Source organism: Drosophila hydei, unplaced genomic scaffold (genome assembly GCF_003285905.1).
Source record: "Drosophila hydei strain 15085-1641.00,03,60 unplaced genomic scaffold, DhydRS2 tig00008144-arrow-arrow-pilon, whole genome shotgun sequence".
Classification (NCBI taxonomy): domain Eukaryota; kingdom Metazoa; phylum Arthropoda; class Insecta; order Diptera; family Drosophilidae; genus Drosophila; species Drosophila hydei.
In genome coordinates, this window is record NW_022045849.1 from 1,036,379 (window position 1) to 1,062,328 (window position 25,950).

At 39.2% G+C, this 25,950-nt stretch overlaps 2 protein-coding genes and 2 non-coding genes across 6 annotated transcripts; 1 reads left to right on the top strand and 3 right to left on the bottom strand.

Moving 5' to 3' along the window:
* Positions 1-3,856: 3,856 nt before the first annotated feature.
* On the bottom strand, positions 3,857-10,524 carry LOC111599767 (glutamate receptor ionotropic, kainate 2). Of its 3 annotated transcripts, none has more exons than XM_023315527.2 (14): positions 10,215-10,524; positions 10,004-10,159; positions 8,718-8,881; positions 8,043-8,649; positions 7,180-7,337; positions 6,883-7,104; positions 6,611-6,817; positions 6,161-6,245; positions 5,818-6,094; positions 5,557-5,758; positions 5,278-5,500; positions 5,071-5,186; positions 4,819-4,968; positions 3,857-4,125 (listed from the first exon to the last, which is right to left on the bottom strand). In XM_023315527.2, the coding sequence occupies exons 2-14, from the start codon at positions 10,128-10,130 to the stop codon at positions 3,901-3,903; spliced, it is 2,763 nt and encodes a 920-aa protein (XP_023171295.2). In that variant the 5' UTR covers positions 10,131-10,159; positions 10,215-10,524; the 3' UTR covers positions 3,857-3,900. The 3 variants fall into 3 exon arrangements, with proteins under 3 accessions (XP_023171295.2, XP_023171303.2, XP_030081676.1); XM_023315535.2 differs by lacking the exon at positions 4,819-4,968 and adding an exon at positions 4,523-4,669 and having other exon boundaries at positions 10,215-10,522; XM_030225816.1 differs by lacking the exon at positions 3,857-4,125 and adding an exon at positions 4,601-4,765.
* Positions 10,525-15,967: 5,443 nt separating this feature from the next.
* Positions 15,968-17,844, top strand: LOC111599852 (BTB/POZ domain-containing protein KCTD12). Its single transcript, XM_023315661.2, has one exon. It carries the CDS (start codon positions 16,174-16,176, stop codon positions 16,864-16,866), a length of 693 nt encoding a protein of 230 aa, XP_023171429.2. The 5' UTR covers positions 15,968-16,173; the 3' UTR covers positions 16,867-17,844.
* A 5,353-nt stretch (positions 17,845-23,197) lies between these two features.
* Positions 23,198-23,269, bottom strand: Trnat-cgu. The gene has a single exon. It is a non-coding gene; the product is annotated as a tRNA-Thr (tRNA).
* Positions 23,270-23,589: 320 nt separating this feature from the next.
* On the bottom strand, positions 23,590-23,661 carry Trnat-cgu. Its single transcript has one exon. It is a non-coding gene; the product is annotated as a tRNA-Thr (tRNA).
* Positions 23,662-25,950: the final 2,289 nt, after the last annotated feature.

Below are 25,950 nucleotides of genomic sequence, written 5' to 3' on the forward strand. Positions count from 1 at the left end.
AAACTTATACAGTACTCAATTTCCCCACTTCAATCATTTTCTAGGCTATTTTCATAAGATTTCAAACAAAAACCAAAATTTTCAAGAAAGAAAAATAGAAATTGCAATATTCTAAAATTTTAATAATTTCTAAAATGTCTTAAAAATTAAAAATGTTTTAAAATTCCACATTAAAAAAATTTTACATTTTCAATACAAATTGGAAATATTCCCTATACTTTCCAAAAATTTCCAAAATTGACAATTTTCTAAAATTTAAAAATAAAAAACAAAATTAAAAATATCTTCAATTAAAATTTGCTAAAATCTAAAAATAAATTTCTAAATAATTCAAAATTTTCAAAAAATTGTAAATTTGCTTAAATTTGTAAAATTTCCTACAGTTTAAAAAATTTCCAAATTTATTCAAAACTTACAAAAATTCCTACAATTTAAAACTTTCTCTAAAATTTAAAAAAATATGATAAATTTGAAGATGACAACAAAATTTGAAAAAAAATCCTCTTAAATTTTTTAAAATTCTTAAATACTTAAGTTTTTCAGAATATTTTTTTTAAGTTAGGAAACACAAAAATTTCAATAATTTTCATATGTTTTTTAACACTTTTAAGAATTTAATACATTTACTTAAAAGCAATTTTTAGCTAACTTGTGGAAAAATGAAAGTCTTATATATTTTGAAATCACATAAATATATATAAAAAATTTGACATAGATAAAAAAATTATGAATTATTAATTGAATACATTTATAAGTCCTTATTAATTTCAAATTTCAAATTTTTCGTTTCATATAAATTTATATTTCGTATAATATTCATAAGTATTCCCTCGTTTCTCTGCTTGATTTTCCTATGTTCAATATTAATATATAACTAAAAGTAAACCTAAATTAAATTAAAATCTTATTCATATACATCTCTAGACATATTTCAATATTAAACAAGTAAGAACTTTGCAGTCGGGCGTAACCGACTGCTTAATACTCGTTCACAAAGCGAAACAGCTAAATATCTGCTTTCCGCTCTACTTAGATCTTGCTGAAGAGAAGACTAACTATAATCCTTTAAAATTTGTTACTGAATCTGTAGATTAAATTCAATCTACAATTTTTCTAGTATTCTTATAAGCTCGATCAAACATAATCAAAATTCCAAACTACAGATCCGTTCTATGCAGACATATATAGATAGATATTGTCTGGCACTAATATACCCTTTGTTAACTGCGTGAACGAGCATAACTCTTTAAATAACTTGTATAGTTAGACAATATAAGGGAAATGTTCCCAGAAATTAAATTGAAACTAAATTTCTTGACACTTTTTGAAGGAAACACCAATTATACTCGTATAACTATGGAAAGTAAAAATATATTCAAGTATAACAAAAAATAACTCAGGATCATTTGCTATGGTTCCTCGACACTCCAAAACTCTTTGTAGCAAAACTATTTTTCCAAACCCAAACACGAAAAGGAATCATATATATATATGTAGCTATATGTTTAGCAAAAATTAAAGCTTTAAGTCCTATGCAATGTGTAATTAACACCCCAAAAACCAGAAGAAGAGAAGAAGTGGAGTTAAGTTTAAAATTCGAATAATAACAGATATATTAACTATGTTTTAGCTTTAGCCAAACCTACCAAAAACTATGCAAATGCGTTTATACGAGACCAATTACAAATTCTACGAGCTTACCAAAATTTGAACATTTGAACATTTGAACAAGAGAAAGAAAAAGGAGAAGAACAATTAAAATCTAAACATGCTTAATTAAATTTTATTTGAACCAAAAAGTCTACAGACAAAATGCCACCAAAATATCAAAACTCTATGAGACTTACTGAATGAACACTATATCAACCATATGAGAACCATAATTTCGAACATATATTTCTATGCTACATTTATATTTTTAACTACAACGTTGACACACCCACCGAAACTATTCACGATCAACAAAGAGGGCGAACTATGATCCCTTCGAAATGAACAACAAACAAACAAACATTATTTATACACCAACTCGGGTAAAAGATCTCTGCTGGGCATATATTTGACAAGTTTGGATTAGACATATATGTAAAAATACCCTGGAAAGATCGAGACGATCGTACAAGCAATACATTTCTTTTTATAGGAGATTTACTAACCAAGAATCAGACTACACTTGCGGAGGTTCAACTAACTCTTAAGTAAGAGAGGCAGAGGAAGAGAGGATGGGTAAAAGAGTAAGACAAAGAGAGAAGGAGAAGGGAAGGGAATCTAAGAGAGAGAGAGAGAGATAGAGTAAGAGAGATAGCAATATAAAGAAAGCAGAAAAGTGACAAAGGGAAAGCGTGAAAAACGACAGAGCCATAGAGGCAGAGAGTTGAAGTAAAAAAGAGGTGATTGGCTGAGAAGGAGATAGAGAGATCTAGAGTGGAAGTAAAAGTGTGTGAGAGTGAAAGAGAATAATCAAATGAAAGTCAATAGCAGGAGTTAGAGATGGAGAATAAAATACAAATGACTCAGAGAACTGAGTTGGAGAGGTAAGGGAGTAAAGTAATATAGTAAGAGAGGATGCCAGTTAAAGGAGAAGAGAGAAAGTGGAAAAAAGATAAGGAGAATGGGAGAGGATCTACACTCTTGGGTTATAATACTTCTATGGCTATTCTGGTTTCGGATATCAGATGCGTATTTAGTCTGATTCTCGATTACTAAATCTTAACAAATTTGATTTGCTTCTCCGATTATGCCTTTTCCTAATAATAATAATTCCTAATAATCATAATCAAATGCTTTTGTTGAAATTGACAGAAATTGTATCTATATGTTACATATAAATATATAGTATACAGTAAAACACAAATGTTTTATTTAGCATCCATTTTATATATTTTGATTGTTATTCAAAGTTTTTGAGTAGTTAAATGCAAACTAAATGCAAAGAAAATTATATCTAAAATATATATACAGGATATATATATACTGAAAGGAACTTGCAAATGATTTTCAGTGAAGTTCGAGTAATCAAAAAACCAAATAAACTAAATTAATCAAAATGTATTAAGAAAATACTAGCAATATCTTATCGCCTCATTAGTTGATTGAGTGTGCGTGTGTGTGAGAGTGTGTGTGTGTGTGTGCTTAGTTGATATGTGTTTATATAAAATGAAATACAGTATAGCTAGTTAATACTTACTTCAGTGGATGTTAATCCTGTACTATACAAATCATACATATATATACAAACACATCGGAAGCTTACACAAACTAAAGTACATACCAGATACAAAGAAAAACATTCAAGCAAGGGGTATATACTATATATAATACATTGACCTATATATATATATATATACATACATATATATTATATACGAAAACATCGTACAATTTTACCTTTTCAACTTCTAAGTGTCTACCAGAAACGGAAAGCGGATATACAAAGAAAATAAAACAAAAACAAAAACAAAAACAAATATATTGTGTGTGTATGTTATTACATATGACATTATATTCGAATATGCAATATTATTAAAACCTATTAAATATATTGGTATTTAAAAAATATAAAATGTGTTTTAATGCTCTTAAATTTATAATCAATTCATATTTATTCAATATTTAAATTGGTTAATTCGCTGTCAGTTGGCATGGCGCCATCTATGTGCTGAGTAACTTACTTAACAACGAAGCTCTATATTTACAATCGCACACAGATGGCGCCCATCATATTAGCAATTTTGTAAGTTTCACACATAGATGGCGCAGTGCTTAACCTGGGAAATTCTTTCTTTTCCTTGTACCTAAAGAAATTTGAGCGAAAAAGCTTAAATAAAAACTTCTAAACAAGTTTAATAACCATGAAAATAAGCTCAGATAACACTACTATTTAAGTAAATTCAATGCCAGCTACTTTTTAGCATGAGTGGCACGCCTTTCTCTGACTGCCTCCACATCGGCATCCGATGGATCCTCTGGTAGCGTGTCCACAGATAGAGAGGAGCCCTTCGACTTGGAGCTGGCACTCGAGCCGGAGCTGCTGCCAGAGTTCTTGGGATACTTAACCGCCTTGGTATTGCCCGAACATTGGATAATGAAGCGCAGTTCATCAAGCAGCTCATCCTTGAAGTTAACCTGGCCAAATACAAAACTCTGTTAATACCTTACAAATACTTCCTAAATATATAAAACTTCCTTAAATTGACATGCCAAGCAAATGGAACAACTAGAAAATGTGAATGAATGAGCTGAGAATTAGGTTTGGGATTGAGTTAAATTGCAATTTTAATGTATTTCGAGTAGCTCCATAAGTCCATGTGGAAGCTGTTGAGAAATATTCGTTATTGAAGTTACAGTTTGACCTTCGGCATGCCCATTTTTAGTCACGACACAATTAACTTTCCGTCCAACGGGCGAGCTGTTAATATCTGAGCAGACATGTATATAAATATATATATATATCTATATATAGTGTGCAGATATATATATATATTTATATTTATGGAGCCTCCATGTTTTCCGCCTTTGTTACCTTGTTCTCTCGTGCGGTCCAGTAGCTGCTGAGCACGCAGTTAATCAACCCATAAACGCTGGCAAAACAGCTGCCCACGAACATGACAAGATAAACGCCGCCTAGATTCGCAAAGCCCAATGAGGAGGCATCCGAATTGACTTCCTCCTGCAGTCATTGTCAATGTCAACAATTGTGTTTCGTCCCGAGCTTTTCTCTGAGTGTGTGTGTGTGTGCGAGTGTGTGTAATGGGATAGAGGCCAACTACATAGTAAAGCGTATTGGTTGCCTTAAAAGCCTTCAAGCATTGATTGTACCTTATTCTCGGTGCTGCGCTCCTTGACGCCCAGCAACATCTCCAGCACGGATACCAAGACGCCAAAGGCGGCGCCCACGCCCAGCACCAAGTAAACGCCGCCCAGATTGCTTATCTCGAGGGCCAGAGCTCCAGCCTCATCGCCTGCATCCTGTGCCCACACACAGAGACACACACACACACAGACTCAGACTCAGACACATTCATACCCGTGGGAAAAGGCTAAAGTCTTTTCGGATATGTGAGCACTTACCGAGCAGGCGCCTCCGCCACGCTTCTCCTTCCACCACTTCGTCTTCATTTTGGTCAGCAAGCCCTGCTCCTGCATCTCGAGTATGGCCTGGCTCAAGACATCGCGATACGGCCAGTCTGCGAAATTCCCAGATTTATAATGCATTAAGCGTGCCTTAGGTGGGTGTGACCGACTAGGAGTTACCCGTCTCTGCTAGGAATTACTTACTCTTTCGCATGGCTATGCCGTAGCCCTTCTCATCCAGCAGAGCCCCCACCTGGGTGAGTGTGCAGCGCCGTTCTGTGATGTACTCGATTGTGGTGGACTCCATGAGAAAGGCGTAGTTGCTATTCTCGACGCGATCGACGCCTTCTTGATTGGAGTTCGTCATATACTGGGGATTATCCTTCATGAACTCGTACATCTTCTGGTAGGTGGGATACTTGGCGTCCTAGACAGTGGACAGGAAGTCTAGTCCTAGTTAGAGTAGCTAGCTTATCTGCTCACCTTAAAGAAAGTAAAGGTGCTGCCACCGTTCTTTGCGCCATAGTTGACGCCGCCCTTGTTCTCCGACAGGTCATCAGCATCCTCTATGGGCGTCACGAGCGACTCGACAGTGAGAAAGGCGGCCAGGTTTGCAGTGTAGGAGGAGACCAAAATGAGCGTGAAGAACCACCAAGAGGAGGCAACGGCACGTGTTGAAAAGGCTCTGCATTCAAGCTGAAAGTTGGTAGAAGCTGGGGGCAACTGTGTATAGAGGACACCTACTTGGGAGCCAGCTCGGAACCCTGCTGCAGTAAGGCGCCAATGGAGAACCAAAGGCAGTTGGCAAAGCTGAATTGATTCTCCAGCTCTGTGGGCTCCTCAATGCAGGGATAGGGATTGTCCCACTCGGCGGGAGACATGCGGCCCAGCACAAACATGCTAATAGATACACCCATGTAAGCGAGACCCAGCCAAAGCCAAACCTCGCCAGAGAACGGAGACATAAACGAGAACAGCTTGGGGGGTTCCTTCATCGGCTTGCGAAATAAAATGGCAATGCCTGGGAGAGAGAAGAGAAGAGAAGAGAAGAGAAGAATAGAGTGTGCGTGGGGTCGGGTTGACTCACCTAGATTCATGAAGGGAATGGTAAAGTCCACGCCGCTCTCTCGCTCTGACGTCATGGTCAAATCAGTTATGCCCATGTCAGCGCGCTAATTAATAATGTTATCAAAATTGCATTACACTCATTAATTCCCAATTACTTTCGCTGAACGTTGTTAATTGCAAATGGCAAATGACAAATTGGAAATATTGCGCATACGCAGTGGAGCCGCGGAGCAGCCAATCAATTCTTAAACACAATTTATTGACCGGGAAATGCATTATGAATATTCAAGCGAATTGGAAATTTAATAAATTATGACGAAGCTTCGAAACTTAATTGAAAATAAATTAAAAATCGTGACAATAAATCAGTGCCCAGGGGCACATAATGGGGATGAACGATGCTGGGTGGCTGGGTAGGGGCTGTAGTTGGATTTGGATTTATTGGCATTAGCCCGAGGCAGGCACTCACGTTGTCTATTATCTCGCGCAGCATGCCGTTCCACTCGCCGGTCTTGGGATCGATGCCGCCGTATTTGTTGTCCGGCTGCAAGTAGAAGGTGTAGCTGAAGCCGAGCTTCTTGGAGAGCTCATCAATCAACTCGATGCCGAAGCCCTCGAACTGAGCATTGCCCTCCATCTTGTCGGCGGTTTCCTTCAGCATGCCGTACGGCTCGCTCTGCAGTGCGAGAAATTCTTGCGTCAGATATTTTATTTATGCAACATCCACATCAGGCCACCTACAATGGCTGTGACGACCACAAAGCTCTTGTTCATCAGCGAGCGCATGTCTGGCTCGAGTGTGTGCGCTGGAGCTGGACGATTCATCTGAAAGCCATCCGCGCTGCTCCACTGGCCAATTTGCTGCATGCCCGAGACGCCCAGCTCGACGACCTCCAGCTGAAAGTCCGTGCGCAGTCCCTCATAGTCGAAATGGATTTGCCCCGTGAGGCCATTCAGCGACAACTACACAGAGAGGGAGAGAGGGACGTACACATGTTTATGTTTTATGAATCGTTCTGCTGCCATATTCCGACTCACCGACTTCATGTAGTTGACGAGCGTGTAGCCCTTGTCCCAGGCACTGTCGTCGCCGCAGCTGAGCGTTATGGGTCGGAAGTTAACATGTTTGTATGTCTCGGCCAGCAGCTGGATGCCATCGTAGATGAGGGCCATGCTGTTGGTCAGAGGGCACGACACTGCAACAGTGCAAATGAGTGAGGAAGGCCGACTAGCAGATGCCCTCAAGCTTGGCCTCAGCTATGAGAACTTGCGCTCTCAGCACACGATCTTAATGAAACTTTCAGGATATGCTTATTTCATTCAAATGTAGTGGGTTACCTCAGCTCAGTTTTTTCTTTAAATTATGTAAAGGAATTTAGAGAGACATCTCAAACAGAAAATATTCACAATTTAGGCATGCATTATAAGATTTGGTAACTCCAGCTTCCCTAGTCTTAAAGAAATGCTCGAAAAAGCAAGCATCGATATTTATCGATTATAGAAAAGTGTCACAGGTTATCGAAGAAAAATGTTGCAACTAAGCTACATACAATATACAAGAATATATATTTCCGATGTCAGCTCTCTGGCTTTTGTAGTTCTCGAGCTGGATAAGCTCATGGCTAGACAGAGGGGCAGCTAGACAAGGCCAGATAGATGCAGCTCCTGTTTCATATAGAGTTCACATATTTTTGTTATGGCCTGCCAAGCGCTAGCACCGAGTCAATCGACCCAGTTCCATCGATTGGCCATGTTCTCAGGGTATACTAAACGACATTAAGGTTACGTAACAGCCATAAATGGTTCAATCTCCATTTGCATTTATCATTTCGCTGTGCAGCAGCGGCCAGCTCAATCGACAAATTGAAATTGTGATCAAATTGAGATTGGCTTTGATTTACCGTTCTGGAAGGGCTCCTCGCTCTCGTAGAGCGCCTTGGCCACCTCGAGCACCTGCTCGTTGTCGGGCGAGACGAGGCGCAGGCCAGTGATGTTGGAGTCAGCGTGCTGATAGGCCTCCAGGTCCATGGTATGCCAGTCTAGGTTGCCAATGATGTAGCGATAGTCGCTGGTGAGCAGACCCACCTGCTGCACCTGCTTGAAGAACTCGGGCAGCGTGTCCAGCGAGCCGACGACCACGAACGAGTCGTCCTCGGAGTTGCGTATGCGTCGCAGCACGTTGCGATAGTTGCCATTGAGATCCAGGTCATAGCGTCTAAGAGTTATCGTCGGCCCCGTCGTGCCGTACATCTGCAGCAGCTCGTTGACCGTCGCCAGATACTCGCCCGACTCGTAGATGATGGTGAAACTCTCCCAGCCCAGGGCAGTGACCAGGTCCTTGAGCGCCACGGCCAGCTGAGCCGGATGTGGGTGCAGATTGATCGTCGGCAACTGGGCCTCGAAGTCCCAGCGCGTGTCCAGAAAGGGCAGCTCCTTGGCATCACAGATGCTCAGCGCATGCCGTGCGGCCATATTAGAGCTGGGTCCAAAGACAGCCACCAAATGTTGCTAGAATTTATTGGTCGATTATAGCAGAGGACAAGCTCTGTAGCTCTGTGGCTCTGTGGCCTGCCTACCCTGAGCATTTTGCACAGCTTCTTGGATGTCTCGAATGCATTGTTCGGCTCGATGGCAACGGCCACGCCATGCAGATTCAGCTCCTCGTTCTGCTCGTTCGCCTTCTCAATGGCCAGGTGGAATATTTTCTCTAGATCCGGATTGGTGTTCTCGAAGATAAGACCTGAGGCAAGCAAGCAACAAGTGAGTCTGACTGTTTGATGCTCGTTCAACTAATGTTGAATGTAAACAAAAATCGATATTTATCGATTGGCTGCGATCTAATGGAAATCTTATGTATCGTATTTATAACTTTCTATGTTATATATATCTATTTGTAGAGTAGGTCAATGAAGCAATCTAGGAGTAAGACTGCGCCGCTTCCTAATGGGCGCACTATATAGTATATATATATACATATATAGAGTAGTTCAATAGGATTACATATGATTCAAATTGTGCATGATTGAAGCCACGCCCTAATGGACAGACTATGTCATATATACATATATTTGTAGAGTAGGTCCGGTTTGAAGAGCTTGATCATAAAAACTATTTACAATTTTTAGTTAGAATTATTGGGTAATCTCTTGAGATCTGAAATTTTATAACTCGAAATGTAAAAATATGAAAGCTGTTCTCTTCGATTCTCAGGCGATAATACCTTCATTTCCATCTATATAAAACAACAGCCCCGTAGGGGTCAATCAATGTATAAACTCTATAACAATCCTGTAAAAGTGACCAGTAGGCATATATATGCAATACAATATATATACTATACTATACTATACTATACAATACTATATTATACTATACTATACTATATTATACTATACTATACTATATTATACTATACTATATATAGTATACAAATCAAATATCGTGTCATTAGCTCTACCTTTAGTCCGATGCACATTGCACAAAGCGAATATGCCCGCTTTGAGTGCACAAACGAGCACAGTGCAGCCATTAATAATGCCTAAAGCTAAATATAATTTGTTTTTTTTTTGTGCGCTTTGAATTTGTTTTGCTATGCAAATTCTATTTACGAATTTTATATGGCCAAAACAAATGCTGCGACCAATTCGCCGCATTTGTAGACTGCCGCGGATGAGGCCGATGCTGTGCCACATGTTTCAGTGGGGCATAAAAATACGCACACACACAGATTGAGCAATGCACTCACACAAGTGCGAGGCATATTTGCATGGCAAACAGCCGAAATTGCGTATTGCATAATCATTTTTAGTGGAAAAAAGCCATAAAATGTTTTTGAGTTTTTTGTTTCAACTGCTCAACTCACCCACGTTGGTTCGCTCGGCTCGACAGCTGTCCAGGAGACTTGTGAGGCTGCATAGAGAAATCAGCAAAATGGTCCAGCTGGCCAGTGGGCGCTTGGGCCGTGCCTTCGCAGAGAATTGTTCTGGCATCGGATGGCTGATTGCAGCTGCTGCTGAAACTGTTAAATGCAATTATTAATCAATTTGTTAATTACTTTTTGAAGTGCACTCAACAATTAGCGCTTTTGTGTTGAAATTTTTCTTTTGTTTCCGACTTTTATGGCAGAGCTAAATTTAATTTATAGTTTTGCATTTACGACTGCCTGCAACGACTGCAACGAATGTAGACGGCGAATTAGTGTTGATTGAGTTGAGAGGCGAACGGCTATTCGCCGCAGAATGTCTTGCAGGCAAAGCGTCTGATTGCAATGGCTGCAGAGTAGACAGCGAGCTTGTGGCTAAGTGCTTTGGATGAAAGGCGAATTGCAAGTTGTAGTGACGCATGAATTCGCTGCAAAATGTGTCTAGTGTTTTCTGAATTGTAATTTATTGCCGAAATGTAATTAAATTTTATTAATTGTTAAACACATTTAACAATTATCGTTTATGTGTTGCGCTATTGATTTTGCTACTATTGTTTTTATAAATATAATTAAATGTATTGTGTTTACGACTGTGCTACGCATGAATTCCGAATGTGTTACAAGCAAATCCTTTAAACTGAGTATTTTACGGCGAATCTCTGCTGTGGGTAAGTGCTATCATGCATGAGCTCGCCTGCTGCCTGACAAAAAAATGCAATAAGCAAAGCCTAGACTGAACTGTCAACGGCGAATTGTGCCGTGGGCATATGTGACAAATGAAAGGCGAATTGAGCTCGTTGGCGCTGTCATTTAAGCATAGCGACTTGTTCTCTATATTGAAAAGGGACGACAATATAGACAGACAACTGGCTTTATTTGCTTAGTCTCAGTTTCATGCAAGAATTTGCACTTACAATTCTCAACTGATTATAGCTTAAAAAGAGTAGCAATAGTAGCAATGTGCACTCTTTTAGTGACTATAGATTATCAATTATTCGTTGCAATTTTAATGTTGCCAAAAATAATTCTTAATGCGATTTTCATATCACAACTTGAGTATTTTTGAGAGCACATGCAACACACACACAGCTTGAGCCTGAATGAATGGCATTAACTTTGTCAGCTCTGAATAATCCACTTAAATTGTGGAAAGCAAGAGTCTCTCTTTTTTAACGAATGCGTCTATTTATAGCCGCATGCTACATGTAACAGCTACATGCGAGCACTTTCGGGAATGTCCTTCATATGCAGCGCCAGTGCAGCATGCAACATTATTTATAAGAGAGAGAAGAGAGGATGTGGGGTGGGGGAGAGAAGCTTTCACAGCTGCCAAACTGTTGCTGAAGGCAGTAAATAAAATCAGCTTCTACGATAGCGCACATTCAGACAAACTGCCTGTCTCTGTTCGCTCTAGCTATCTCGCTCACTCTCTCGCTTACTCGCTTATTCAAATACTGTGATGTTTGCCCACGTTTCCATCCTCTGCTCCTTTTCGCCACGTTTTTTGTTTGTTGCTGTTCGCTGCATACTTATGCATTTTTTATTTACATGCCAGCATGCAGTCCAGCCCAGGCAGCGAGTGCCATTAAATCTATTGCCAAGCACGTCCTGCCCCGCGGCGCCTTCACGCCTTGCGAACGAGCACTGCATGGTGTTAAATTGCCCAGCAGCCCGTCACACATTTGCATTCCATTGCAGAGAGACAGCAGCGCGTGTATCTAGTGGCTGCATACACAGCCGAGGAGCTGCGGTGCACAGAGCTGTCAGTTTAGCCTTTTCCAAGACATATTTAGCCTTTTTATATACTATTTAAGAGCCAAGATTGCCAAGTTAAACCTGTAAATCCCAGCTGAATGTCAACAGATCGATCTCTATATGATACATTGGCTTTAAAAATTCAACAGAATTTTAGCATTTTGTTGACCTTGCCCCAGTTCAACCTCTTTTCAATAAGCCACCCCTCACCCCTCTAAATCGAACTAATTCTCCACTTAATTGACATCTGCTCATCTCTATCCATTGAGTTTTTGTCACGCTTCTTGCGAGCAGCCTTCAACTTGTGGCAATTATCCGTGGCGCACAATGGCCACAGTCATCAATGGCTACACCAACCACGGTGTAAATCAATAGCAGCTACTCGGCTAATCGTTCGCCTGGGCTTCCTCAGCTCATCCATCTCCAGCTCCACCTCCACCCCAGCTCTCTTCCATTTTATTCAATTGCCTGCGACAATATCAACAATCGTAATTCCCCATACATTAGTTGCGTCAATATTTAAGAACTGCCAATTCCCGGGCAAATGTGTTTGTGTCTCTTTATGAGAATCGAAGCTCGAGTGTGTGTGGGTGGGTGTCTCTGTGTGTTTGCCTTGGCATTCCCCTGTTGACAAGTGCTACTCGTCATGGCATTTGCATTGGAATTGGAATTGGCATTGAGCAAAATCGTTGCACACGAAATCAAATTCGCAATTTGCACCAAAGATTTGATTGACAGACGTAAACCTTGAGATACGAATTTCTGTTTTGGATATCGATTTGTGCGTTCTTTTCTGTGTTTCTGTTTTTCTATTTCTTATTTTCTATTTTCTATTTATTGTGCAACTGTGCGAATGTGTAGTGCAATGAAGCAGAATTAAGTATACTGTTGTCGGGAGTATTCGACTGGGAAATACCTTGACGGACGGAAGGGCGGAGTCTGAAGTGACTGACTAGGAGCTACCCAGACGGACTAACGAAAGTGGCTAGATCTAGCTGATAGTGTGAATGAGAAATAGTAAATGTGTTCTCGGTAGGAGTATCCGACTCGGAGATACCTGAACAGACGTCCGGACAGCTTGAAACGGCTAGATCAAGCTGATGTAATCGAAAGTGTCTAGGCCAAACGGACTCAGCTCAGCCTCCTCTTTAAGCATATTTATACTCTTCATCGGGTCTTACTCTGCCTCTTCCCAAAGCCAATATACTCTGCTTACTCACACTCAGTGTACTCATTGCATTTATTTGTCTATGATATATTCGCAATATTTTGATATTTCTTCAGCTATTTAAAACTTTGCTGAATTTGTAGCCTAAACATGATAAATATTTAATACAAATTTGCATAGATTATGCGAACATCTTGTTATTGCCCCAAAATGCTGTGTTCCTACGGGTAATTTTGATATTTTGATGAGCCTCGCTAAAAGGTAAACAAACCAATCAGCTGAAGCACGTGAGCAGCTTTTCTGCTGTGGCCACCGAAGCGACAGCGACTCGACTCGTGTTGTCAACACAGAATGCTACAAGCAAAGACACACACACACACACACACACACTGAGACACACTCAAAGATAGGCAAACAAAATCAATTTCGAGGCAGCCAAAAAGCATCCAACGGAGACGATTGCGCAACGCCCGAGTTTGTCCCTGCGGCGAGTGAGCCGCAGACCGCAGCCATAAGCGCCGCATAGATGGAGGCGCGCCACACACTCCCCACTGGCCGCAAAAGTACTCATGTTCTCTTCTATCTCTGTCATTCTCGCTGTCTGCCTCTCTCACGTGCCGCGTAATGGCGCGTAAATTGTTGCTGCCATCTTAATGCGTTGCTAAAAAACCACAATTTCGACATCGCAGAGAAGCCACAGCAATGTGTAGTGGCAAGGGGGCAAGGGGGCAAGGTGACCCAGGCAACTGATAAGCAGGGAAAACACACGCAGCACACGGAGACAGCCAACCACGAGGAGACAGCACTGGCGCAGCAGGAAACGGAAATGAACCAACTCAGTCAGCGGGCAAAAACAAGTCAAACAAATGAAACGAGCATAAAAAAAGGGTTTGGCTCTGGGTTTGTGCGCCCAGCACTATTCGCAGTAAACAAAATGCGTTCTTTTTTCTGCTGAAGAGGGAAAGTTTTTACTTCAATTATAGGAATATCTAAGTGTGTGTGCGTGTGTGCGTGTGCGTTGCTTGCTGTGTTTGAAGTCAAACACAAACGACGTTAAAGTCAAAGCGTTAATGCTGTTGCTAAAGCTGATGAAAGAGATCCAGAGCAAGTATTATATAGAATACCCTTTACGAATGGTAAATGGGTCAATGGGCTATGATGCTTCAGTTCAAACTGATGCTTCATCAGGAGCAAGAGAAGAGCTTAAGAGAATAGGAGTATAAGACTTTAAGAGTCTAAGAGTATAAGCAGAGAAGAGTGTAAGGAGTATAAGACTAAACGTGCATGAGAGTAAAATCGTTTTAAAGTATAAGAGTAACGCAGAATTACAGTATAAGAGCTTAAGAGTCTGCGGATATAAGAGCATACGAGTATCAGATAATCATAGTATAAAAGTCAAAGAGTATAAGGGTAATTGGTTACCTGATGTTATAGGGATATCAAAATATTTAACTGCACTAATATAAGAATATAAGAGCAAACGAGTATAAGACTAAATGAGTATAAGACTTTAGAAATATGTGACTATGCGAGAATAAGAATATAAGAATATTATCAGTAGTAAAATAATATAAGAGTATGAGAGTAGTAGAGTTGAGAGTATAAGACAATACGAATACAAAGACTATAACATTAGACTAAAATATATATAAGACCATAAAAGTATGACTATACGAGTATAAGAGTATTTGAGCACACGTCTAGTGTAGAGTATAAGAGTATCAGACAATACGAATATAAGATAATAAGGCTTTTCGACGAGCATAAGATTATATGAGTAGTAAGACTAAAGGAGCATACGACTATAATAATATAGGACTACGTGCGAGTATTCGAGTATAGGTATACGAGTGTAAGAGAATCAGAGTATGTGCCAATTCGAGTATAAGAGCACATATATATGATCTGGAGACATAGATTTATGTTTTCCTAAGTTCAATCTCAACTTTATCCATTCCATTTGAGATGCTTCTAGGCTCAAACAAAATTCGAATACTCCCCCTTGAATCTGGCAGAGTATCTTCTAGTCGTTCACTATTCAGCTGAGATCATTATGTGTTTTGGGCCAAATGGGTACAATGTTGTGGCACTACGGCCTCGAAACTGATGGCCAGCGAGTCGAGCTGGTTGAATCGCCAAGGCAATGCTCGGTGTCTGTCAACAGGCACATGAATTTTTAACATTGCTGAGCTGCTGGGCACAGGTGAGCACAGGTGAACATCCAGGCAGACAATGCTGCCAACAGGCTGTCCACTTGGCAGGCAGCCAGCGCGGCCTCAGCCTCAGCCTCTGTCCTAGACCCAGACCGAGACCCACAGCTCGAGGAGGGGGCGAGGCCAACCAGTTGCGTTTAGTCGTGCGAGGCACGTTTGCTGCCCCTGAGCGATGGCGAAATGAATAAATGGGCAAATGGGCAAATGTCAGTGCCAAGGTGTCAAATTGTCAGCGCCACCCGAAAAATGACTGAAAATGGCCAACTGAGGTTTAAAGATGTTTCAATTTCTGATTGCCTGAAATTTGAGCTGGCACACAGTGCGTATGAGTGCTGTAAACAGCAAACGCATTACCTGTTCCGTTGTGTTGCAAGAGTCGAGTACACATCCAACTCTCAAGGCTGTATATGTGTATACATTCGACAGATGCCCATGCCCAAAAATTGAAGAATTTAACCACTTGTTAAACAAAAATATTATTCAATAACAAAACAAATGTAACGTGTGCGCCGAATGATGCGCTGCTCTCTCTGTCTTTTCCGCTCTCTCTCTTTTGCGCTCTCTTTGGCGCGCTCTTTGCACAGTTTCTACAATGCATACACACATCTTTTTAGAGCACACCAACGAGAACAACCCCCAGTTCGACACGAGAGCTGAGTGAGTGCGGACGCGCGTAGCGGACAAAACAGGAAACCGTTCGGACGAAGTTCAAAAGCAAATAACAAACGCGTGCCAAAACCAACAGCAACAACAACGCCAAAAATTGCAATTGCAAGAACAACAACAGCAACAAGCAAATCAGTGCGTGTGTGCGTGTGAGAGAGAGAAAGAAGGAGACACCAAATAGTCAAGCAAAGCCTCAGGCTTGCCATATGTGCTCGAAGGCAGCTATAAATAATTGTAACTGTAAACACAGTAACTAAGTGAAGCAGAACAGTTTAAAGTCGAAATTTGAAGCAAAGGCAAGCATCGAGATGCCCGAAATAGTGGAGTTAAATGTTGGCGGCGTCCACTATACGACGACTCTGAATACCCTGCTGCAGGAGAAGGCAACGCTGCTGTGCGAGCTGTTCGAGGGACCCGAGGGGCGCGACTCTCTGGCCAAGGACAGCAAAGGCCGTTATTTTCTGGACCGCGATGGCGTCCTCTTCCGCTACATATTGGACTTTTTGCGCGACAAGGCATTGCATCTGCCGGAAGGCTTCCGCGAGCGGCAGCGCCTGCTGCGCGAGGCCGAGCACTTCAAGCTGACCGCGATGCTGGAGTGCATACGGGGCGATCGGGATGCCCGACCACCGGGGTGCATCACCATTGGCTATCGGGGCAGCTTCCAGTTCGGCAAGGATGGCCTGGCCGACGTCAAGTTCCGCAAATTGTCGCGGATTCTAGTCTGCGGCCGAGTGGCCCAGTGCCGCGAGGTCTTCGGCGATACGCTCAACGAATCACGCGACCCAGACCATGGCGGTCCCGATCGCTACACCTCGCGCTTCTTCCTCAAGCACTGCTTCATCGAGCAGGCCTTCGACAATCTGCACGATCATGGCTATCGCATGGCCGGCAGCTGTGGCTCCGGCACGGCTGGCTCCGCAGCTGAGCCCAAGCCAGGCGTCGACACCGAGGAGAATCGCTGGAATCACTACAATGAATTTGTCTTCATACGGGATTAAGCAGAGCCAACGGACTTCTGCTTGTGATACGATCCAAGAGTAACAGTAAAACCAAAAAAATATCATTTCAACAGGAATTCGCCGCCTGCCTAGGCAATGGACAAGTATTAACCAAATCGATGAGTTCTATAGATATTATTTTTTATAAATTCATTTCCTTTTGAATGGGAACAAGCCAGCAAAGAATCTACGTAACCCTTACGCTAATCCAGAGAGAGATTTAGGATTCTCAACTAAGAAGTAACCCGTAATCTGACATGATTTAAGCCCACCTTTATATATATATATATTCCAGCATGGGAACATTATAGCGTAAACTTTAAGTAAACAATTTCCGTAAATCCAAGAACAATCTGAACAGCAGCCCATTTATTTGCCACTTATTAAATCCGATTAATCAAAGCCAATGAAATATATGAGAAATATGGAATCCCACTGAAGGCAGGCTGATGAATAGCATACGAAATTGATGCCTCTGAAACCATTCTAAAAGCCTAAACAGAAACGGAAATTTCGATAGTTCGAAATTCGCATTGAGCAAGAAAGTGAAATAAACCAGAAGCAAACAAACAAACGGACGTAATTTGAGCAAAATCTAGAAATAAATTTACAAGAAGGAAACAAAACAAAACAAGGCAAATGAAAACAAATTTATACTCATATATAAGGTAGGGCCAGATCCAGACACAAACACTGTGAGAATTTATCAGCGATCTTACGGCCACAACTACAAAAGGAACTATTTAAATACGGGTCACAACCAAAATAATGGCAAATCTGTTAAAGAAATTTACTCTTAACGACTTCTTACTCACACCGATTAAGAGAATTGCAAACTTAGAGTATTAGACTATTCGATAACAAATGTACTCCACAAATAGTTTGAGCATTAAACTAATTAGCAAATCAATTTCAATATTATATTATATATACAATATATATATATATATGTATATATCATAGTACAACAGCAGTTAGAAAATCGAGAGAGCTGAGGGAGCTGCGCTGAACCCTGTGCTAGGTACCATAGTTTGTTATTTTGAAGTGGATATATTTTCAAAATATTAAATATTTATAATCTATAAATATATATTTCTTAGGATATTCAAAATTAGATGTCTCCAGTTTTGAATGTATTCAATTTGTGCTACGAAAATCTAGTCGAATGCCAGACTTTAGTTTATATTGGGCACATTAAGTAATTTATTGGAAAAATAAATAGACTTACTGTTGCTTATAGTATTCTAGTATATATATTTCAAATTTCAAGTTTCTAGCTTTTAGAGTTCTCGGGATTTACGCATTTACGACGCTTATGCCAGAGCGTTTCAGTTTGTCAATCTTTTCAGCACTTGTTCTTCTTCCGTCTGCTTTATGCATTTGCACACTTGGGTTCAGGGCAGTAAAAACACACACGAAAATACTTGAAGCACTTTGCAAAACAAACAATTGAGAATTTAGTCAGGATAAAGAATACAATATATATAATAGCAACATATAACTATGGAAAAATCGAATATAACTTCAAAAGTCTATAGATATATACATGTATATATCTTGAGTATACATCTTTGCCAAAGAGTAAGCTCCACAAATTTGTCATCCAATTGTCTAGCAAAAATCAATGAAGTTCTTTAGGTATTTTTCGGATTCACTTCAAGTTGAAATAGCGAAATTCAATGGATATCTATATATGGAGGATATTGAAGATTTACGTTTACAAATATCATATTTCGATAAGTTTAACTATAGTTTGAATATATCATGATTTTTTATTGAAACTTTTGAGAATTGAATTAAGAAAACAAGTATTATATATATATATATATTTATGGCTCATCACTTATCTATATGCTTTAGCTATATTTGTCTTCTACTCCATTTGTTAAATATGTGTTATATATATAGAGAGAAACGTTTGATCTAACGAACTTCCATTCAAGTGAAATTTGCTGAAATAAGGTAAAAAGAGAGTAACAAAATTGATGTTTCAACTAAAAATCGGATAACAATCAAACTATATAAAATATCAACGATTAAAAATAATTGGAAAAAAAATTATAATAAAAATTTCTATTAATGATTTTTGGTTTAGCACAAATAAAAAAATATTTGAAAAATTCTTGGAAGAATATATAATAAAAATAAAATTTGTATAAATCGAAGTCGTATACAAATCAGATAAGTATATATATATATATATAGATGTGTTTTGCACTTACCACTACGAAAAGCGCTCACTATAGCTATGTTGGTATAATCCAGAACGTATTCGTATATATATATACATATATATAAATTTAAATCAATTGTCGATATATATATATCTATAAATGTTTAGTATTAAGTTCAAAGTGCATTGAACTAGTATTTGAAGTCGAAGAAAAAGAAGATATGAACAATGTATTAATGAGCTCCAAAAAAGAAAACGAAATAAAAACTTAACTGTATTATGAACCCAAATATAGACGCTATGTAGAGGTCAACAACAAGTTTATCAAAGTGCGACAAAACAGCTAAACCTATGTAAAAATATAAATAATATATGTAATACCAATAAAATAACTATAAAATTACTTCAATTGATTCACAGTTTATGGAGTTTGGCGGGCTTATTGCGAGTGTGCTCGACTAGCTAATACCTTGACTCCAATGGCCAGCTGCTTGTGCTTTAATTGTTCTTTCCCCAAACGAAATTAAATGAACTTGGGAGACAGTAGCTCAAAAAGGAATTTATAATTGCATATGTACTCATTATGAGAGCACTTATAACAAATTTGCTGTTTCCATGTATAAAAGTTCTTAAGTTATACATAAAAATATATTAATTTCTTGCGTTTATAGAAAAACGAAATTAGATATTTAAAGAAAATCATAAGTTTGTATTGGGTATAAATAACAAGAACATATATTTCAAATTTCAAGTCCAAAGCTTTTATAGTTCTCGAGATGTACGCATAAAGTCAGTCGAAGATATCAAGAAAAACGACTTGAGGCAGCAGATGTGCTCGAGTGGCTCAAATGGACAGCCCCACCTTTGACTGCCTAAGCCAATATATCCTCATGGCACAAGGATCAGTGGGATACATAAGGCTAAGCTGGCCGGGCGTTGACCACGCTCTGCCCAGCAATTGATGTGGAAGTTTAATTGGCATTGCGCTCAGCGAGCTCGACACGCTCTTAATTAGATATTTATGACATTTCACTTATTCATTGTTGCAATCAAATTTATGAACTGTTCGCACTACTCGCACAGGAAAAACAAAAACAAAAACAAAAACAGAAACCGAAACAAAAAACTCATTAATGCATGAATAATGCAGGAAACGTTGAACAGTCGACCATAAAGAGGTACATGGGCCCGGGCAGCATCGCCCCTCAAAACTGTCGAAGGCAGTGAAATGGCAACAAACAAATAATTTAAATAACTGAGAAGGCAACGAGATGAAAAAGCGACAACAATCTGGCATTTGTTTAAATTCAAGCCAGACTACAATCATTTACTTACACACAGCTCAGCTCAGGGCGCGAGAGGTGAGGGCGGCACAAAGGACTCGCTGCTCGCTGCTCAGTCCTCCTATCGGCACGCGCAAAGACCAGCTCAGAGCCACGGGCTATGACTAGTGCTAATAAGCCAGAGTGCTCTAGTCGGGAGTGCCTGACTAGCAATTATCCTCACCTAATAACTAAGCTGTTGCGTACATAGATGAGTGGATGTGTATGGAACGTATGGGCGGGTGGGACACACCCCTCGTGATATGGTAGAACCTATGTGTATACTCTTTATTTCTTATATTCCTAAGCACTTTTACTTGCATATATTTCTATAAAACCAATATACCCCGTTTATTCATTTTCAATGGGCTCAGAGTATAAAAATGTTGAAATTAAACGAGAAAAGGCAAATGCTGAGTGTGTGCGTGTTTGTTTGTGCGTGTGTGTGCGTGTTGAAGTGTGCTTCAGACCCACAGCTAAAGCCAAAGCCAAAGCCAAAGCAAATGGAGCAAGTGCAAAGGCGAAAGAAAATGCAGCTCGTGCTCTTTGAAATCAGGAAACATCAGGCAGGCGAGTGGATAGGCGGGTGTAGATGGAGGTGAGTGTGTGTGTGTGTGTCTTCGTCAGCTGCATACTAAGCACCTTCTACCTGAGGCGACTCACGTTCTGCGCTTCTTTTTTTTGGGCTCTGTTTATTGACTATATATGGCCAGGACTAACACAATATGCAAAGTGCGTGAATGGCAGGCATGGTAGAAGGAAAAAAAATTAGAAATAAATTACAGACAGCCGTGCCACGCCCACAAATTCAGATGGGGGTGCGCCAGTATCTGTCAGGCTGTGAGTGCACGAAAATGAAATGAAGTGATGCCTTTTTGTCTTTTACGCTAAATTACCTTGATTTGATTTGGCCAGGACGCCAGGTCGGGTAGGGCTTAAATTGTGAGGCCTTTCCCGTCCGTCTTCATTATCAACAGCAGCAGCAGCAGCAGCAGGTAAGCCGACTGCAAAGCTGCCACCTGTCTGTCGCACCGTCTGTCACCTTCAATTAGTTTCAGCCCCGACAGAGCTAATGCCGAGCACAAGGCTCCATCAGCTGCCTTATTAATTCATAAATACGCATTTGCGCCTAGGCCGTGTCAAAAGGCGCTTTAAATTTATGTCATTTCGTTTAGCGCCAGCAAAGCGGCAAAAATTGAGCGCAATTTGTGAGCAACTGCTCCGTCCGCCATTTTGTTATCCTTTTTATTGAAGCACACTTTACCGTGGCGAAAATATCGCATAATTTACCGTTGGCTCGTCTCACTTGCTCGCACTCTCAATCTCAAGTTGAGTTGTTTTCCGTTGTGACCTTATATGAGCGAAGAGGCGAAAAGGTACACCTTCCTTTCATGATGGGCCTAATTTGAAATATTCGCATCGCAGCGCCCCGCATTAATTGACATTAAAACTTTTTAATTGAAAAGGCTAAAGCATAGCTTATGAATTCGCCAACCCTCAAAGAGCTAAATAAGCGCTAAAAATAAACATGCTCAATGAATTTACTCATATGCTGCGCATTTCACTCAACTCAAAGTTGAGCGGAAAACTCTTGAGTTAAAACTGAATTTAAAACTTCATTAAGCGGGGATTGAACCTCGCACCACAAACATGGCGTGTGTGCCCACACGAAGCGCACCGCTTTAAAATGCCAAGAGCTTGCGTGTAAGCAAAAATCTAAAAATAGACAATGAAAGAGAGATAAGAATGGAATTTTATAGTTGTTAGCAGCGGAGAAAAAAAAGAGTTGAACACTAATTGTAAATAGCCTTGCCAAAAATAACTTAACTAGTGGCTTATAAAAATATTTTAAGAGTCAAAACTGAAAAATAAAATTTGAAAAAATTTAATAAATTTATTATACGGGAATTGAACCTGTAAACACAAACACTTACCGACAAAATAAAATTAGAACATTATTCTATAAACAGACAAAAAGTCAGGAGAGCAGTTGAATTATACAGTTGTTCAGAGCTGGAAAAAACAAACATTAAACGTAAATAGCTTTGCCAAAAATAACGCCTGGTTTCAAAACGGTAACACGCCTTAGATTAATTAAAAGCAATTCCGCAGGGCGTCCATATATTATATTAAAGGTTAAGCTGTTTCAACTGATTTATTCGCCTGCTTGAATTTACTTTTATTTTCCATTTTAATGGCGTCACAAGCATTTGGCTTAATTTCGCCCCCAACATCCGCAAACAAATGTCATTGCGTGCGTACCGCACGCACTCACACACACACGCCCACACATGTACATTAGCACGGGTCAGCTATGCATATGTATTAGTTTTTACGAGCCAAGCGCCCGCATCACTTACTATACATACATATACTTATACATAAACATATACATATACTACACTCCAAAACAGAACGTACAACTCTTATTTGCCGTTAGTTTTAAAGGCTCGAACGTGCGCCCATGTATATGTATGAACCTGAATGTGTGTGAATATATGTTGGTCATAAAATAACAGTAGAGGCAAATAATTGCGCATGAGAGCTATTTATGCCTCCGACACAATTAGGTTTCTTCATAGCACCACTTGATGATTCCACTGAATTGGCGCCAAAACATGTTTTTTCTATTTCAGTCCTCACATATTTTTTGCGTCGTTCAATTTGCTGAAACTATGAGCGCAACAAAAAATGTAATTTACTAATGTTAGCTTTTAATAGTAAATAATAAAAAAAAGGATAGTTTGTACAAACTTTTCTGCAATAAATTAAATTTACAAAAATAAAAATACTCAGTAATTAAATTTACACAAAAAAAAATTCGAAGTTACGATGATGCCTCCTGTGAGGGTTGAACTCACGGCCTTTGGTTTACGAGACCAACGCTCTACCACTGAGCTAAAGAGGCGTCGAGAATAGCATTGCCAAATGAGCAATACAAAGTGCAACGCCAAGCCACACTATTGAGATAAGTATAAGATAGACAGAGATAGCCTGTTTTGAAGACAGCTGAACATGCTGTAAAGATCGCGTCTACATTACTTCTTACTGAGAATCGTCATGCGCAGCTGCTATAACAATATGTTTACATTAGCAAAAAATGTATGTAGCGTTAACTAAAAAAAGGTTAACCATTTAAAAATAAAATTTTATACAAACAACCATTATTTCAATTTTATTTAAATATGTATATTAATAAAATGAATTAAAAAAATAAATTTTTTTAACTGCCTCCTGTGAGGGTTGAACTCACGGCCTTTGGTTTACGAGACCAACGCTCTACCACTGAGCTAAAGAGGCGATGCTTTGAGCGCAGCACAATGATGTATACAAAACAACACAAGCGTTCTGAGAGCGAGCGAGTACAGAATTAAGTCACAAAAATGAGCGTGCGCATTGCCAAGCAACTTACTCAATGCTGAGCGTGTAAGAGAAAAGCGTGTTCCACATTTATATGCCTACACATACATACAATAAAATGTTTGTGTACACGCTATATACATGTACATTACGCAGGGGGAAACGAAAGAATAAAACAAATAGTGCGCGAAAACTGTATAGAGAAAGGGTCTTGTTATGATAAGCTTATCGCGATTGTGTACGAGTATAACGTTTAATAGTTATACTTTAGATGTATCAAAACTTGTTAATGGTTAGTTAATTGAATGCGATAATGTAGAAATGATAAAATAACATCAAAGAACGGCCAGCAAAAGTATAGTTTTATGAATATTCATTGGCCAGCAGTAGACCAAAGCAATGCATATTTCTCACTCAAAATCCCTGTGGAGCTAACGCACTCTGCAGCACTTTATCTCACTCTAATTGAATATTTCTCTCTCATTCAGTGCTTTGGCAATTCTTTGCACAGTGGCCTTGGCTTTGTTTCTACTTTACCACCATGACAAATTCAGTTGTCCGACAACACAATTGTTTGAGCGACATGAATGATGGCCGTCAACGTCGTCTGTTGTTGGACGAGTCAAGGTAGGGGTAGGGGCAGGGACTGCGCAAACAGATGTATGAGATATGTGAGTGACAATTCTATTAGTTACAAATTGAACGCGCAACACATTTAGTCACTGAGTGAGTGAGAGTGACACGCTAACGAGCTATTAACGTCCGCTAACTAACTCACTAACTCACTAACTCAGCCCACTCCCCACACGGGACAAAATCAACATGCTAATTAGGTACATGGTACACGCTTGTGTACCTACTGTACCCATACTTATGATGAGTATTTCTAGTATTTTATCTAGACCAAATTACATTTAGACACATTTTCTTTTATGAGCTTCATTTGTAGGCATGACATATGCATTTGGAGTGGGAATATATCAAAATTTAGTGTTTATTAGTAATACTTTGCTATAGCATTTGGCATGGGCTAATTATATTATGGGTGGGCTTAAAAGAGCGTGTGAATTTGAATAGTTGTACTCGATTATCTCAATATATGTATATAATATTTGTATTTTCTATTTTGTATTATGGAGTCAGTGTTGCCCCAACAGAAACACACTTCAATAAAAAATATATATATGTTGCTTCACAATTATATAATATTCAACTTACTTTCTGAGCACACCTCGCACATTAGCAGCATTTGAGCTTCGGTTCTGTAACTTTTAGCTAATGAACTCAAGACAAAAGTCACATGTTCATTGATTTAGTCGACTTTACTATTGATAAATGAAGTCAGATTAAGGTATGCACGGATACATATAGACATATATATATATATATATGAATATATAAAGGCACTATACGTATACATCTGTTATCTGCAAGCGAAATCTTTGGGTCAATAAGTCAATTAATCGTATACTTTGACAGCTGTTTTTGCTCTTTGTTTTCCTTCTTCTACACTCATCAATTAATTATTCCTTTAGGCATTGCCTTAATCTAAATTGTGTTTCTTTATACCCTTAGAAATGCTGAACTTAGTTTATTTAGTAACAATTTCTAAAGAATTCATTTCCTATCCAAATGCCTCACAAATCCCTCAGCGTGGCCCATTTGCATTCATTAAAGTTTTCCAATTGCATTAAAAATATCTACTCTAGATATTTATGTGTCTATATAAATAGTTAATTAAACAATAGAAACAATTAAAAGTCCAGGAAAAATAAATAAAGTAATTCCAATGAGCAAAGTAATTCAATGAGCAAAGCCATAGAGAAATCGATGTCAGTGATATAGCTTTAGATATATATATATATATATATATATATGTATATATATATAATTATAGATATAGATATAGATATAGATATAGATATAGATATAGATATAGATATAGATATAGATATATATATAGATACAGATAGAGACTTCTTCTATAATAACTTTGTCATTCTATAATAACTTTGTCATTAATGTCATTTAAAAGTAGCTTCAGTTTGAAAAGCTATATATATATATATACACGCAGATCTACAATGGGTTCGGGGTATACACAAAAGATAAAGGACGCCATGACAAAGGCAACAATGGAAACCACTCCGAAAACTCAACTGAGTGGCTGTTCGCTTTGTTTCAGCACTAAGCGGCTTTCGTTTGTTACAACAAAAGTGGGGAATGGGA